The 18,110-nt window shown below is 36.4% G+C and overlaps 1 protein-coding gene across 3 annotated transcripts in view; it reads right to left on the reverse strand.

The window, feature by feature from the left end:
• Positions 1 to 1,491: 1,491 nt before the first annotated feature.
• USP25 (ubiquitin specific peptidase 25) overlaps positions 1,492 to 18,110 on the reverse strand; it is a 97,459-nt gene continuing 80,840 nt past the window's right edge. For 2 of the 3 annotated variants that reach the window (XM_080374512.1, XM_080374514.1), the window contains 8 exons: positions 16,448 to 16,561; positions 14,479 to 14,574; positions 10,756 to 10,934; positions 9,863 to 9,941; positions 7,921 to 8,000; positions 3,403 to 3,526; positions 2,536 to 2,731; positions 1,492 to 2,088 (listed from right to left, as the gene is read on the reverse strand). In XM_080374512.1, the coding sequence (XP_080230638.1) occupies positions 1,916 to 2,088; positions 2,536 to 2,731; positions 3,403 to 3,526; positions 7,921 to 8,000; positions 9,863 to 9,941; positions 10,756 to 10,934; positions 14,479 to 14,574; positions 16,448 to 16,561 (1,041 nt within the window). In that variant the 3' untranslated portion in view covers positions 1,492 to 1,915. The remainder of the gene's footprint in view (positions 2,089 to 2,535; positions 2,732 to 3,402; positions 3,527 to 7,920; positions 8,001 to 9,862; positions 9,942 to 10,755; positions 10,935 to 14,478; positions 14,575 to 16,447; positions 16,562 to 18,110) is intronic. The other variant, XM_080374513.1, reaches the window with a different exon arrangement.

The raw sequence follows: 18,110 nt of genomic DNA on the forward strand, positions 1-18,110 counted from the left end.
AAAGTTTTCAAGCATTCGAATTCAAAACCTGTTAGCAACAATTGCTCTTTCACTTTTGCTTTTACGATTACTGACAAAGGTGAATGAGAAGTCCAATCTGGTCAAAACCTTTTTTAAAAATACTGTGCTAAAAGTAAGCACATTCTTGAGTTTCAAATCAAAGTGCAACAGATGCAAACTATGAAATCTTAAAATTGATCTTCACTCTTTTCATAATATGCATATCTTTCCTTGAAAAGTTGTATTTCACACAGCAATAGTTTCAAGACCTAAAAAAAGGCTCCCGAGTAGTATTGCACCTGTAAGAGTTAAATATTCTTTTAAATATTTTTTTTTAGTAAAATAAATGGACAGTTTGACCAAGTATGAAGCACTCCAATAATGAAAACTGAAAAGGAAAACATCCTTAGAAAGATTCTGAATTGAAGGCCACACTCTGTTCACTGCATGTTGTGATCCAGCATCTCTCAAGAGTGAACAACTTCCAAGACTGATACGTATTAAGATTGTACGCTACCTCTTCTTGCATACGACATGCCCACATTTATGCCCACTACATTTCTAGATGGTCTGCACTTAATTACTCCTCTCCCTCTGTGTTCTTTTATTAGTAGATACTCGAATACACACCACTTGCAAGTCTGTAATGAGAAGTTGAGTGCCGCTCCAATAAAAACATACAAACAAATATTCATATATTTTACTGTTCTAACACAAAGTGTTCTCTATAAAGAGTAGAAATCAAAATAGTGTCAGGTAACAGGATTACCTAAGGACGCATTCAATTTCTTTTTCCACAAAATAATTAATTTTCTTCATTAAAACCAGACAGTAATTTAGTTTTACAAAACAAGCCCTATAGATCTTTTCTTTCACTTCCAATAGAAATTTAATTAGGACAGATAAAACATTTGAGATATTTTGTTGCAACAGTAGCAACCCATTTCAAATATGGAATTAATGTAAGGTTTTATTTCTGGTCACTTACATGACTAAAATACCAATTAAAAAAATTGAGTAATTCTTAAGCTTCACAAATTCCACTTTTTAAAAAACTTTATTTCCTCTACTTAAATCGATTTCTAGAAATTTCACTCAGACTGTGTAATATATTTCTACTGAAAATACTTTTAATTTTTTTCCCTATTTTTTTTCTATGAATAAAGGGAAGGTGCCATTAATGTTTTGCTTCAGAAGCCAGTCCCCACTATCAGAAAAGACTTGTTATGGCCACACACACGCACAAAAGTGTTCAGGTGCAGTTTCATACAGATCAGTAAATAATATACAAAAAAACCATAGTGTATAATACTGTGACAGTTTTTCAATATATTCACATACAGTAATCTCAGACTACCTGTGACTAAACTGGCCATAAATCCTGAAGAACCTTGTCTATAAAATTGAGTAACCCATCAATATACTGTATCTTTTCTAAAAATACCCGTATTTTACACTAATATACAAGGTATCTGCTTGCAAACACAGAAGTAGCCATAAATAAAACTTTATTCTTTCATTTCATTTACAAGCTACCAAGTACCATGTATTTACACAGCACTGGACACTTAAAAGTAGTTGCAGTCACAAAATGATCCAGACAGCTGTTGATAAAGTAAAGGATCTTAAGATAAAAGCAAAGTAATACTGTAACAGATAAGTGGCAAAAAAGCAGTTTTGCCATAATGATCAGACTTGCATGTTGCATCAATTCTGGTTGAAACGACTGAGCGCCATGCGATTCTCAGCTTTAATTGTTTGCAGTCTGGCTAAAGTTTGTACAGTCATTTCTCTCTTGCAGTTATTAAAATAAAAAAGTTAAAAACTATAGCAGCAACAAGCAAACCCTGTGACAGGAAGGCAAGGTTTAAGAACTAAAAAAGTTTATACAATGTGCTTAGGAAGGCTGCAGAATTTATCTTCCATCAGCTGGAGTTCGACTGAGTGACAACATGATTCGGGCGTATCTTTCACACAGTTCGTGTGTGGAGTAGGAGGGTAACTTTGGCGGGTCATTGAAACCTTTAATCTCTGTGGAACAATCTAGCAGTTTTGGCAGGAAATCTGTCAGCTTTTCTTGCAAGTTAGCTGCAAATAAAACAATGAAAACAAACATAAGCATTCACATCTGCATGTGGAATTCTCCTTTTTCTGCCCAACACTGACTTTTTATTAATTGATGGGTGGGTAGAAAAGGAGTTTCACTTGGAACAATCCACTTTCTTCAGGTCTGCCAGCAATAACTAGGACACACCAATTCCTAGTAAGATGTTAATATAAATGCTCCTTCAGATGGTCCACCACCACAAATGTTTTTCCATTCGAAAAGCATGTTTTCTTTAAGGTATAATACCCCAGTGCAATATATGGAAAAACTGTTTATTTAAACGTGTATGGGATTATTCAAAAGTCAGGGTACCTCAAAATACACTACCAAGGCACAACAGATACAGGCAGAATTCACGACAATGAAAACACCACATTTATAAAAAAAGATGCATAAAGGCCTTTTACCTTAATTAATAAATGACTTACGTTCCATTTCTTGTCCAAGATAGGAACACCAACGGTTTCTCATATCTTCCACAGCGACGATATCTTTTTCTTCCATTTCATCCACCAGTAGTAATGGCAAACACGGGACAATAAGCTCATTCATAATGATCAGGCCATTATTGACTTCCTGATCATCTCCTGATTCAAACAGTGCTGCAGCATGTTCATTTAGTTTCTTCATAAGTGACCACAAAAAAGGAAAGCCTTTAAATATACAGCATTTCACATTCTACCATGCATCAGTTTCTGTTTGTTTTAAAGCACAGTCTTCCTACAAAGCTACCTAGTAATTTGTATTAACCACAGTTGCACTGTGAAGTTTACAGCAATGATGTATATACTCCATCAAACCACTTGATCTTGTGCTATTCCTCCAGCCACTTCATTTGATACCTGGCCAACCCAAGCTTTGCAGCTGGACTTTTTAAGACAGGTCATATCATCTGCTTTTGTTTTCTCATTATTGCTAAAAGTGACATAATAATGGAAAAAAATCCTTGTTTCCTGCTGATGCCTTTCCCAATATTTGTCTCCCCATCAAACTGTGGCAACAGGGTGAGTCTGCTCACCAACACTGTCAACTTTTGTTCCTACCTAGCCCAGACACAACAGCAGGGAGCACACTATTTACAATCAAAGATGATCATTGCTTATTAAAAAAAAAAAAGGGAATATTTTCCTATTTACTTTTGCTTTTTCCCTTACACAAGCCAAAGTATTAACTTGTTAATGGAAGGGGATTACGGTTGGTTTTGTTTTACATGATGGCAAGATTCTTCTACTAATTAATATTGTTAAAGCTATGCAGCAAGTTCAACTTTTTAACATACTTCACCCTTCACTTACTAGCAAACATTCTCGTCTGTAGTGAGATATCAGTTCTTCGTCATGCCCTCTGTATGGGCCTTTGGACAAGAGTTCTTTGTTATTCTGGTAAGCATAGATAAGGTAAAGCAAGGCTTCCATATAGCTGAAGTAAAGAAACAAAAACATTAGATGCAACATCCAGGTATCACCCACTTCAAGGTAACTACCATGCCCTTAATTTCATTTGCTTCTTTGACTGTAAGTCCACCCCTCCCCTACCACACAATTTTGTCTTTTATGCACATTAGAGCAATTTATTTTATTATCAGGCTAGATCACTTGCACGCTATGTCTGATCCAAAGCTCACTAGAACTGATGGATATTATTCCACTCATTTCAGAAATAGCTTTGGATTAGCCTTGAGTATACATGAAAACTTAATTTTTTCCTGTGTGCATTTATGTCACGTTAGGTTTGAACTTCTGTTGCCATATGTATCTTGATAGCATTCTACACCTTAGCAAGTAAAATTTAAAGCTGTCACCTTATTCCTAAAAAAACAAACTGTGAATTTTTAGCCTCGCTAACTGGAAGGTCTTCCAAACCACTGAAGAGTAAAGTGATGAAAGAAGCCACAACAGCATTTCAAAAGTAAAAGTACTGCTAGACTGTTGATACTTCTGTCTTTAATCTAAATGCAGAAGATAAATACAAGCGAGTAACAGAGGACCTAAGAACCTAACAGTTAACAATCAGCAGAGATCCCTTCACACACACATTAATCTCCCCTCACACTGTTGCATACCATTTCCAGCAAACACATTAAACTGTTAATTCTCTGACTTAAAGAAACCCAGTTAAGACAGCCAGCTGCTGAAAGCAGTTCAGGCAGCTACCCTAAAAACAAGCAGTTAGAAATCTCATTTTTATTCAAACTACAAAAATCTAGGAAGAGATATTTCCTAAGGGAGTGGTAAGAGGAACAGTACATTATGCACTCACTCATCCTAGTGAGAACAGGAAATCATGCTTAAACTACCAAAACCAAACCACCAAACTACAAAAATGGCTAAAAATTATGTGTGAGCATACCTGAAAAAACATGTCAGAATTTTCCAAAGCAAACTCAAGACGTACAGTAATGCCTTCCAATGAGACAACAAAAAAGAAGGAAAAAGGCTACTTGAAATAGCAATGGTTCCTTAAAGCTTTATCTTCTGTTATCCCTGTTTACAAGAACAAGATGAACCAGAACACTGTGATTTCAGAATCTCCTGTGAAGTTATTTCTTCCACCATGAGATCCGCTCACAGTTCCTCGCAATGCTAAATATTTATTGCTTAAGTAATGGAAGTACTGTCACTGTTCTCCAACCTTTTGTCCTCAAAATACAAACCTACGCTTTTATTAAAAGAAGTAGTCCTGTTACCCTCTCCTGAAGTCCATTTTTCCTACCCATGAAAACTCTTTACACTACTGATCACCAACACAACTGGCCAGGACAGCAGAAAACAATGTAGGAGGAAAGGGGAGAAGATGATTGCAAGGAACTGGAATTGCTGGTTATAAAGCCAGAGAAGCAGGAACTTCTCTCCCTTTCCATGCTTAGTTCAGTTATTTGTGAAACTGCAGGTTGAAATTACAGTGTCAACAACTCAGTTGATCCAAATTAAAAACTTGCTGCTGGTAGTGGCTTATTCTCAGTCCCTCTCTTCCTGCTCCTTCCTGCAGCTATATAATCTTTCCCTGAAAAAAACATAGTGCAATCTAACAGCAAGGTAAGCTATTTTAAATCATCATTACTGTACATCCAAGCTCAAAGTCCTTATATATCTTGAGAGTCTGAAGCATACGACTGCAGTGAACAGATTTTGCTTTTTCACACCTGAAATGCATAAAGCTCCAGCCTGTGAAGCCTAAGCCTAAAATCACTGAAGCTGCTCACAGAATTACAGAGCTCACTGGGTCTAGGCTTTTGGAAAAGATGCAGAAAGCACAGGATGGCTAAATTTTAGCACTGCTTTGGAAAAAGGCATTTCAGGCGAAACTGAAAAACTGTATTTGCTTTCCAAGAAACTTGAAAGGTAACTGCTAAGGTCTACAGCTTGTTCACTTATCAGTTACTACCACAAGAGCGAGCTGCAGGTAAAAGCGCTGAGGTTCCTTAGCTGGTTGCATTCACCTCATCCATAGCAGATCCCTACACTACAGTAGCCAGAGAGAATATGACTCAAAGACCATTTGATTCTCCACCTGCAGCCTTGTCAACCACCATAAGGGATCATGAGTGAACACTGGAAGTAGCCATGAAAAAGATATACCAAACTGGTTTTTATGTTGATTTTGTTTGTTCAACACAGTACAATTATTTAAAGAAATCAGAAGTCACCTGGATAAAGGCCAATTTTTGGCTCCATCTAGAGACTGAGTGCTGCTAGGTACCAATTAGCGTTATTAAAAGTAAGAAAAGTTGGTTAACCGAGGGAGATGGATTCCTGAGAAAAGCCTCAAAAGTCCTGCTAATGAAGGTCTTATTTTAATTATGAGAGCCTATGTTTTCATAAATATTTTTAAAGTTACATTTTTATGATTTCCACAATAAAGAAAATTGGAAAAGTTCATCAATTCAGTCTTGTTTTCAGAATAAAGATGGTAGCACTGCCCTCTAGAGTGTACAAGATGTGAACCTCAGTATCTGAGTCCTTTGGGAACCTGTAGCTGAAACGTGGGGATGTAATTGCAATAGGTGCCTTAGAGCAGGTCAGTGGATACCCAGATCCACCCTTAATGTGTATTAGATACCTCTTGAAGCATTTATGAAATTGCATTTCTTAGAAAGGGAATGAATGCTACACTTCTTTGGATGTTAGATGAGTCTGATATCATCCTATTTTTTATTTATGACCAACATTAGAGTCTAAAACTGGTCATTATGTGCTTGTTTGCTAAGTAACAATAATGTTTGGTAACCAATGTCTCACTTGAATTCTGCAAAGTAATGTAAATAATGGAAAACTATACCAGTAATTCAGTACAGCAGAGAGCAGAAACCTGTGCTTCCCTCCCTCCCCCTGGCATAACCAGAGTATATTACGGTAAAAAGCAGATTAGTGAAAACACTGGTATTTTATGGTTGAAGGTGCCATCCTGGAGAGCCAGTGCCGAGGAACTCGGTAGATGTTCCATTCCTGCCTGCATGCTCAGAGCACGCATGAAGTCTGGGGGTAACAAGGAGCGTTCCTATATACCACACCGATACCTGTGACATTTCTGCCTCCTTAAGGGATCAAGCAGTATCAGAGCGTTTATTTTTCAAATAAGCCAGGCAATCTTCTGACCAACCTTTGTACATAAACTGTTCAAGACTGATGAAGCAGTGTATTGCAGTTTAGGTTATTAATGAATGTAGTATTTATTACATGCTAGCAACCAGAAGACAAACTAAGACTATGGGCTCATTGTGTTAGCCACAATACAAAGACATAGCTTGTTGCAAAGACAAGGCAGTGTCTTTTCCAACCGAATTTCCAATTTGTTTGTGGCCTTTCTTTTTGTGGAGCATACAAGACAAGAATGAGAAATATGAAGCAGTTTACTACACAACATACAGAAAAAAAATTAAAATTTTAGTCCCACTACAATTTCCCTACCTACTGTGTTATGCATGAAAAAAAAATAAAAATCAGTGATTGACCATAGAAAGTTTTCACAATCAAAAATTTGCATCGTGTGATAACCCCATTTTCACCCCACAGATGTCAGCCACTGGGATATTCTGCAGCTACTCATTTCATTCCTTTGGCTGGGCATGGGAGAAAGAGGTACTTCTGAACAGTTCTGTTTCAAAGACTCTTCTGCAGAAGGTTTTGAGGCATTTATACTGTAATTGCTATCCTTGTTGCATGGCTGGATCAGAGAATAAATTTTAGCTGTAGTGCATTAAGTACATAAAAATTCACCAATTTTATACAGCTGCAATTCCTGACTTGTTCACAAAGAGAAGGGAATCAATCACCATTGCCTCACGGAGCTAAAAAGAGTCAGCTACAACTATGACAGTTGTCCTTAAATATATTCTTTTTTCCTGCTCTTTTAAACCCATCACAGGTGGAATTTTGGCTCAGACAAATGATAAGGCAAATGTTTACTTCTGTGGGAAGACCCAATAAAAAGATGGATAAGCCGGGAACTTGACTAATTGTCACTGCTGATGAAACCAGACAAACCTAAGTGCACATGTGGTGCCAGAGAGGAAAGATTTTTATGGCTAAGGGATACCCAGAGCACTTAAGAGTAGGAGAGAAGGAGTGCTGGTCCACATGGAGGGTGCTCTGAAAAGAGTCCATAGCTTGATAAGAGATTAGAAATGGAGATTAAGAATAGGAAGTTGTGGGAAACTTTGAGGTAGATGGAAGACATAAATGGACCAAGGAAATGCTTAACTAAAATGAGGAACACATGAAACAATTCTTAATTTAAAAAATGTCTTTACTTATCAATATTACATTTTGCCTTCAAATCACTCTACTACATTTGAGTTCTTTACTACCACTTACCTCTTTTTTTGGAAAAACTCCAATCCTACCATGAGAAACATGGTTGTTTCCCTGAAATTTCTATAGTCTTGATGCCATCTCTGCATATAAGAAAGGTTATATAGAATTTCATCCACAAACATGAAATACATTTTTTTTTAAACACACACATGCTTTACTTAGTGCTTAATACACAGAGTTAGTGCTAAGGACCCCTAGTAAGCTTGCATGTGTGAAAAGTCCACCTGAGCTTGCCCTCCCTCAACAAAAAGAAAATTCTGAAATATTTAAAATATTTCTAAATGAGATTATTTTTAAAGAATGTATTACCATTTGAAAGGAACACAAAGCATCTTTGGAGAACCACAGTCAGAATTATGAGATCCCCTTTTTCTTCTCAAAAATAGGTGAGAAGCTAATAGTCTTTTTTATTTTTTTCCCCTCCCTACATTACACTCAGTTATTTACTCAGAAAATCTTAGAAAGCTTTTTCATACACTAAATATTAAGCTTAACTTTCAATATAAGAATGACATAGAAAAAGCCTGAACACTTTACATGGGAAGTGACAAAAAAACCAAATGCAATTCAGACCGTGGAGATGTTCATATTGAAGCAGAACATTTATCTTACTGTATCACCTTTTTTACGAAGTAATACTGGTACACGTTACAGGTAAGTGCTCTAAGTGAGAAAGGTGCTTTTACCGCAGTTGGTTAGTAGCCAACTTTCAATTGCTCATTAAAGATAAAATAGGGGATAGCATACCGTAATACATAGCCTTTTACAAATTCAATATGAAGAGTATGAGAAAGGGTCCATGAAATGCCAGCTCGCTACACAGGACAAATACCAGTAACACTCTTTGAAGAAATGACCAACTATCTGCCTCAGGGGCTCAAAAAGCAGCATGTATGTCCAGGCAATAGAAGACTCCCCTACTCTCTCACCCTCAAAGCCAAGTTCAGAATGGTTTATTCTACTTGTGCAATGCCATTCAGAATAATGGTAAAATATTGAGCCTTGCAGAGCCTAAAAGATGCAACAGAAATCCTACTATGAAAGTGCTTCTCCTCACAGGCTAGAGAGGACACATCGGAATGTAGTAGCTTCTACTGCAGGTCCTGAAGCCAGTAATGAGAAACAAGTAAATATTTTTTGTTTGGTTTGTTGAGGGAAAGATTACTCCCATAGGTTCAAACAACTCGTTCAGGAGGACTAAGCACAACAGTGAGGTATAAGTGGTGCACTGGCATCTGTCTAGGACATAAATATCCTCTGTTAAAAGGCCTTAATGAACAGTATTACAGAGTTGAAACTGATGCTGTAAAACCAGCTAAAGACTTAACTTTAAGTACGGGATGAAATATTTTAGCAAGTACTAGTCATGATTATTTAATGTCTGAGATTTGTTCTTTTTTTCTTTCCAAGTTTTTCCAAATAGTACAGGAGGAAAAAATAAACGCATAAACTGGTTATGTATGGTCTTGCCAACAAAAGAATCTGGTGCTCATAAGAAAATGGGAATGGCTGCAGAGACAGATAGAGAAAAAGCACAGATGTGACTGTGCACGTGACCCAGCTCTCAAGATGCGTAAGGCTGGGCTTGGACCACTCTCACTCCTTCACCGCTAGCTGTTTCTGACTAGAGAAAGCCAGTTGGCTCATATGGCGATAAATTACAAAACACTGTTAGCGACATCAAGACATGTTAAGTAGTAAGGACAGACTCAAACTGTAAGGACAGGTATTTATTTATGGCTCAGGTAATTGGAATTACAAATGTGGAAAAAAAACAGCTTTATATCAACTGATCAGGACAGCCCTCCTACAAATAGATGGTCTTTCAATACACTGAGAAGTTAAAACTGTTTAAGACAGGAAGAAATTTGTGAAGATAAAATTCCAGTAACTGATAACTACTTCACATTACAGTTTAGTTTAAAAACTTAAAAATACTAACCTCATATTCCTCCATGTTTACTTCATCTGGCTTTATCATTTCAAGTTTAGCTTGAGCAACCTTCATTATGTTACGGCACCTTACAAAAAGCAACAAAAGATCATGGAGTATTACTGGAAATTCACAAGGGATATTATCCATACAAAGACAGAAGCCTCAAAACAGTATAAGCTACAGCCTTATGCAAAAGAGTATGAAAATACTGTGGACAAAGTGCTTTTTATTATTCATAGTAAAATCAGCAGGAGAGGGCATAGTTTTGAAGTACATGTGAGGGAGGCCTGTGCTATGTAAGAATTACTTCTTGTTTTATTTTGCTAAATCGCCACATTGCTCAGTCTTTCATTCTAATTTAAAGTTCAAAGGGCTTGAAACTCCCTGATATTTACTTTGCAAAAGTAACATTAGATGATTATCCACTAGACAGAAATAAGACTAATGTTCTCTACTTTCCAATTTATTTCTTTAAATAGGTCAATGTATGGAATTCCAAGTGGAAAAGAGACATTGTCTTGCTTTCATGTAAGCTACCCATCTAACTTGCTTTGCTGTCTGCTGCTGGCATTTTTTCACTGCCCTGAAAGCAAGTTACAAAGCCTTGCACAGTGTTTTGAAAGAAGGTACAGAAATCTATGTGCGAAATTATGAACAACACTGAGTATTTCTCCTTATTTCCTACCAATAGAACCCAAACTTTTTGATTACTCTTTTTGTAGATTTTTATAATTTTTTTTTTAAATAAAATGCACTAGCAAGCAATTAACTAGAAGATAAAGCCAACCAAACATACTAGCCTTCCCTCTGTTACATGCACTATCTGAATATGACGGGGTGTCTCCACACATCAGAGAACGTGCGTGAGCACAGGAAATAAAACATGCAGATCTTATTACCTCTCATCAAAGCTAAGATTGTGATCTCCAAACTGTTCCAGTAATGTTCTCTCAATTATCTTCTTTGGCGCCTGGTTTTGGATGAAGTAAACTATTGCATGACGCAAACGGTAATCACATTCAGGTGGTGGATCTTCCTGGGCTAATTTTAGCAAGCGCGTGTATTCCAATTTAATTGCCTAAATAATTTTAAAGACATACATTATCCTTTCTGACTTTTAAATACTAAATGTCACAGACACTAACAGGATAATTTGTGTCACATGGCTTCTTGACTACAAAATATTTTTTTATGAATTCCATAGTGCACACTTCTAACAAATCTGAACTATGTTTAAAAAAACCACACCCACCCCAAAAAAAACCAAACCACCAAAGAAAAAAACCCAAACAAACAACAACAAAAAAAACCCCAAAATCCCAGACAAATGGTAAAGTTGATCCTGTCTCTCCTCAACTAAGCCAGCCGAAATCCCAGGTAGACCTTTACTTCAAAATCCTGTGCTATGTCTCCATGAAGGAAGGTTTATTCAATCCCTAAAGAGGTTTCTTTAAGCATTTACAGTGAAAAAGCAGTATAAGATTTCAGACACTTAAAGGAATCTTCTAAAATCTCATAAGACAAAAAAGGTACCTGTAATACACGGTTAAAACACAAATACATGAATAAAATAAATTCTGCAGAAAGTTTAATGAACACGTCTGATTTTGGCAACTCCAGGTGAGAATGGGTTAGTATCCTTCAACAAAAATCAAATTGTAGGATTTCTAAAGGAAGTAATACTTCAATACAAATAGTATTAATCTCCTACAGGGCTGGCCAGACTCCTCACTGGATATTTTAGACCAACTTTATAGGTCATCAGAAGCTTTTACTTTTCCAGCTTTGCCTGCACATTGGATTTAATGAACAATATCCTTTCATTTGATTTTATTCAGCGAAACCAAACAGCATGAACAAGAGGAACAAGAAAAACAATTAGCAAAATGGTGACAAATGTTTACGTTTCATGATTTATCTCTCAAATATGGGAGGTGATCAGATTGTTTGCTAACACTAAGTGTCAACTTGAAAAAAATGACAACACAGTAGCTCCACTCATTAGCAAAGCTGCAATACAACATATGCACAAAATAAAGCTCCAAAGCAGGCAGAAAACTACCCTGTTCAGCATTTCAAATTCATTATGTTGAAATACCTGGCAGCAGCAAGTAATTTCTTGACATTTAACTATCAGAAATGTGGGCTCTCATCCTCTACTAATACACATTTTCTTTCAGGACTAAACACATGGGTAAGGTACCATTCACACAGGCTCCAACACAGAGCGTTTGGAGAACTTTAGAACTAAAAAGAACATTCTGCATCAGTGTTTTTAAATACTAATCATATGCATTATCATTAAAAAGGAAGTTTGACAGAACCGATTGCAAGTATCAAAAGCCACAGACAGAGTTTCTATTACCTAACATCAGAAGTTATACCACCAGAAATCCAACATGGCTAAAGATGCAATTAAACCCTGTTTATTGAGGTAGGCCAGAAACAAAAAGCAGTTATCACTAGACATTTGATTTTTCACAGAATTACTCAGAAGTAGGAAAAAAATGCAACACAAACCCTGTATTTTTATGTATGTATTTAAACAAAATAAAACTGTATACTACATATACAGAAATCCTATGTACGATGAAAAAATACCACTATGTCTTTACACAGAATACAGGATAAAGGGATGGTAGGAGGAGAAAAAAAAAAAAAAAAAAAAAGTATTACATGCTTTCATTTTCTCACCAAGAATGTTATATAAAGATCTTAAAGCAAATATTCTGCAAGGAACCATCTATAAAGATCTTAAGGCAAATATTCTACAAGGAACTGCCTATAAAGTTTAAAGAAGGATGATTATAAGAGGTCATTGATCAAGAAATACTTCATGGGTTTGTATTAGTCACATCTTAAGCCTAGATCTAGATGAGTGAAACCCTGGTGGTAAGTGACCCATGTCAAATGGGTTTCACCTGGATTCCGCTAAAACAAAGACATCATAGATAAGCCCCCATAATTTTCTGTGAACAGTTGTTTTATTAAAAAAACCCAACAAACTACATGAAGAATCCCAGAGTGTAACAGTATTAAAAAAATACCATAGAAGTTTTCACAATATGTTTATGGAGTAACATGAAATTTCATCTGGTAAGTTTCAAAATACAAATTTTGTTACTAAGTAGGACCACCTCATCTGCACACATTCATACTAATGTATTCCTCAAAAATGAAGTATGTTCCAACTCTTCTAAGTTACTGCAAAGATGATTCAGCAGAAAATCAGTAAGAAAACTTCTCTACTGTCCAACAACTTAGTGTCAGAACTTTTTCTCACTCAAAGACAAATTCTGTCCCCTGTGAAATGAAAATGTTTAAGTATTCAAAATTAAAGACCAAAAAAACATTTCACCTGAGCACTGTTTTGATATCTCTGAAGCATTAAATATAATTTTATTTTGAACTGCATTTCTGTTTTAAAATTACCAAAATAACCTCCACATTAAAAAAATAATTAGGTGTATTTAAACTTTCCGGAAAAGAATCTGATTTTATCACATGAGGATTTTTTTTTTCAACTTCATGAAAAGATGTTAATCTTTTTTACTTTTAAAAAGTAATAAATCTGAAAAAAACCAACAGTGAACCCCTAACAAAAGCTACTTCACTAAGGAGAGGCTACAGCGGGTGGGTATTCATTCCCTGAGAGCAGGCACGGTTAACAGAGATGGCCCTGCAAACAAATGTTATGGTCATAATTCTTCTTTCAGTATCCATTATAAAAACCCCAAAAACAAACCCATGAGAGTTCAATTTCCTTACCAAGAGATTGGAGATTTTTTTTGGTGGTGGGTTTGTTTGGTTTTTGTTTGACTGTAGTTTATTTGGGTTTTTTCTGGTTTCTTTTGGTTTTTACAATTTCTTCTAGCGCAACTACACCATAACAATTAAGAAGAAAACAGACTGCTTGACAAGCCAGAAACTTCTTCCCCCTCTCCAAATCACACTTGAGAGGATTTTACATTGAAGTAATTCCCCTCATAATATCCTGAAAATTCAAAAGATTGTGAGCTAAAAATGCTCAGAAGTTTGTGTATTTAAGACTAACACATATTTAAATCTGATATCGCTGTGAAGAGTAATAACCACAAAAAGCTTAATGTCTAATTCCCAGTAGTAAAACACTGCTAAATAAAGAGTACTGACACCCATGCAGTTACACAAAAGAAAGCAATTTAGATTAACTAAAAAAACAAAACAAGAACACCTCTTTGAAATAAAGAACAAATGACTAAACACTGATGTTCCTGGGTGAAAAAACTGACATCCCAAACAGTCTAGTGAAGGCATGGGTTTTGGTACTAGCAGGGGGAAAAAACCAAAACCTGTTCCTATGGATTACACATCTAGGTTTCATGTTACTTGCCACTATTCTTAAGATTCTAAGAATATTATTCACCACTCTTAAAATGCAGAAAGGTATATAAGATACTGATATAGCTGAATCAACAGAGAAATAGCTAGCTATTTTTCAAGGGAGAAATATCTAAACAGAGGACTGATATCATAGAAGAGAACGTATAAACACTGGAACAATCTTAATATGCAAAGGGTGGAGGAAGAAGGCATACGTAACAAGAAAAGTCAGGAGAAAAAGTTGAAAATGTTAGTTGTACCTTAAAGAACCCTGCTTCTGGCCCACACCTGTCATAAACATTCCTGGCTTTACCTATAGCCATGATAATACCTTGCATGTTCGGGGTCAGCATGACCTGCCACAAGGGATTTAAGGTAAAAGTTTTGAATGATTAATATTTTAATGACCAAATTCAATATGCTTTTAGTCTCATGCAAGATAAAAAGCAACTTAATGCATGCATACATTGAAATGGCACGTTTCAATACAGATCTGGTGTGCATATTCTGCAAATCAGTCACGGCATGTGTATGTATTTTTACTGTAACAACATATGATTAAAGGAAGATTACAAAAATAGAACTGTGTCAAATAATATTTAAAAGTTACATGGTCAAAGCTTCCCAGAAAAGGAACATGCACCATTCAGCATTAGTATCCATCAGAAACTGCATGCTGAATCAGTGCTAGCCATGGCCACAAAAGGATAAAAAAAATACAGTAAATAAATAAAAGTGTTTTGAGTAGAAAAATCACCCAATTACTATACCAAAAACATAGTAAACTACACTGCCCATATTTTATGCATGTCAAGATCAAAATAAGGGACCTACTCCTGCAAATGCAATTGGTTCCTTGAAGCATTTGCAGGCAAATTCTAACAAAAAAATCAAACTTAAAACATTTAACAAACACAAAGCCAAAACATAAGACATCTCACAGCTATTCACATCAGTTGTACACAAACAATTTGCTGTATCTAGGTTACTCAGAAAGGCCTTTCTCCTTTGTTATCTGTGAGAAAAGATAAGCACTCCTTCTTTCCCTGCCCAAGGTATAGCTGGCACAGCAACAAAAGAGGAAGAGCCCTAAACTCTCCGGAAAAGTTTCCCACAAATAAGAACAGCATTAAAAAAGACTGAATACGCTTACAAAAGGATCAGGGAGAGAGGGAAGAAAGTTATCACCCTCTAGAAAGATAATGGCATGAGGACAACAGTGGGGAAAAATTAAAAAAAAAACACCCCCAAAAAACCAGGTCACTAGGTAAGGTTAAATCATCATGCCTTTAAAGGTGGAGACTACTCATCTGTGAGAAGCCAAACTCCACGTGATGATGTCAATTAAATCGGGGGGGGGGGGGGGGGGGGGTTCCCCATTCCATAATCCCGGTTACAACTGATCACAATTACATGGCAGAGTGACTTGCAACACCCATTTGCCTAAGGAAGTAAAAGCTCCACATAGCAGACACCTGAAAATATGGGCTGCGCCAGCGCTATTCCCAACCAAACCAAACATGGAGTCATCAGTGTCAAGGCAGGCCAGTTTGATGACCTAGCAGTGTTGCTTTCTGCTGCTAAAATAGGGCAGCAGAAAATAGCATCTCTCAGGATAACATGGGCCTCTCCTCTGTTCCTCAAGTAGTTCCAGGCACATGCATCACCCTTGGTCTGAATTGGGAAAAAATAATTTTTGCGGGTTTTATTGTTTGTTTTTTTCTTAAGCTTTGGAAGAGTCAGCTCCACCAGACATACCAGTTTCAGGTTATTTCCACAAGTAATTTAATCCTTTAAGTCTGAAAAGCTTAACCTTGGGAAATAAGGGATTGGACTTGAACATTAGCTTTATTGGACTGACAAAAAAAAAAAAAGCACAAACGTTAACAACATCACTCACTATCCTGTCACTTTAAATAACGTAGTAGTCTACCACCAGCATTTCAAAGGCTATCTGGCCTAACAAACATTCAACTTCCACAGCTAAGAAGACAAATATACCTCCCGTGTAAATGGTACCATGCAAAGCGTGCCCAATTAAGAGTAGCTAGTGCCTTCCTTTCACACTTCACGACAAATTAAGACATTGTTAAGGCTACAAATTGCTAAGCATTTAGTTTTGCAGAAATCTGTTAGGTGTCACAATGTGCAAACATGCCGAAAATTGTCATCAGGCAGCACAAGAAAGCACCGAGGAGGAGCGGTGCACACAACTGCAATCAAATGTACCTCATCGTCATAACCCCCCTCCTCTGACTCAATCACAAAAGTCCCTACATCAGGAATCGCCACCTCTACAACTCGCTGGTTAGGAGCTGGTTGAGCTGGGGCATTATCAGAGCTCTGCAGAAGAAAACCATTGTCAGTATGTGTGTGGGGAAAAAAAAAGGTAATAATCAGAAAAGAGAAAGTTACAGAGATGCAAACTGACAGGCTGATCAAGTAAAACTATATGCACTGCTTAAGTTCTGAGAAAAACTGTGATTATCATTTATATTCTCTATTTTTTACACAGTACATTTTGAAATTAAGCCATAATTATTAAAAAGACTTAATTTGTTTTTTATTTCCTAATTACTTCTTTACAGGTTATGATGCCAGTATTACAACTAACATCCATTACCAATTTTAGGCAGTTGTTAAAGGATGAGTCTGTCAACTACTACTTTTCATACATTTCACAAAAAAATTTACTAAATATATCTGAAGTATCTGATGAATTTATGCTAAGGGATGGCAACAAGCTAAAGGTTAAAACTTCCTGATGCTCTAGGGGAAAAAAAAAAAAAAAAACCCAAACACAAACCAACCAACCAAACAAAAAGCCTCTAGCAATCAAAATATTTGAAAGATTATTTAAAGGTGCATTACATTCATCAGGGCTTTTTAGCAGCGTAATTAGAAAAATGAGGGGACGATTCTTGCTATTTTAAAGTTTTAAACAACAATAGAGACTAATCTCAGCTCCCATGGCCTATGATTGTACGATAGCCATTTTACAACATTTGCAGAACTTAAACTTTGACTCTATTCTAAGCTATCACGGAGTGTCATGCTACTTGCTCTGCAGCTATTACAATAGTCTCACTTCTTAACAAAGATTCCAGAAACACACACAGTATCTGTTTACACCCAGCACTACATAAATACAAAGGAAGACTGTGCAGAGGGCAGAAAAAAGGACAAAAGGGTGGAAAATGGACACAAATGATCATGTGGTGACTAACCCACAATGCTGTTTATTACATGTTCTGATGTTGGCTTTCCTTGCTTTCAAAAGGACAAATAAAAAAAGTGGAGCAAAAGAATATATGCCTGGATGTCAGAATGCATATGAAAACAGAATAATTAAAAAGCATGCTGATATACTGAGAACCAAGAAAAATTCTGGCTAAGTCAAATTTTGGTATATAGACAGCAGCTTTTAAACATTAATAGAATACCTTCAGCATATCTAGAAATTGGCTTTAGATTCCAACAGCTGAAATATGTTTGTTTCTAAATAAAAGACTTTGCATGGTTTGGGGGTTTGTGTTTTTGCAATATGAGAGCAAACCACCTGCTGCAGAATAACGCAGTGAAAGCATCGGAATAAAACAACCTGCACCTGTCTCATTATGCCTATCATGATGGTCCCCATGTGGTTCCTCAATCACAGTCTTGTCAAGTCCTAAGGCTGATCAACTGCACAAAATGTTATTAGCCTAAACTAAAAACTTGATCCACAAAATCCAGTCTGTAAGATCCTTCAACATCCCACTGGAATGGATGTTCACAGACTCTAGAAAGAGGACAGCATCATGCAAGACATTGTATCATGTGTTTGGTATCTTCATAGCTATCTCTTCAGCTGGAGGTAACTTACATTAAACAGGCTCCCCCTAAGCTGTTC

This window comes from Falco punctatus, assembly GCF_963210335.1.
Source record: "Falco punctatus genome assembly, chromosome: 2".
NCBI classification, from domain to species: Eukaryota; Metazoa; Chordata; class Aves; order Falconiformes; family Falconidae; genus Falco; species Falco punctatus.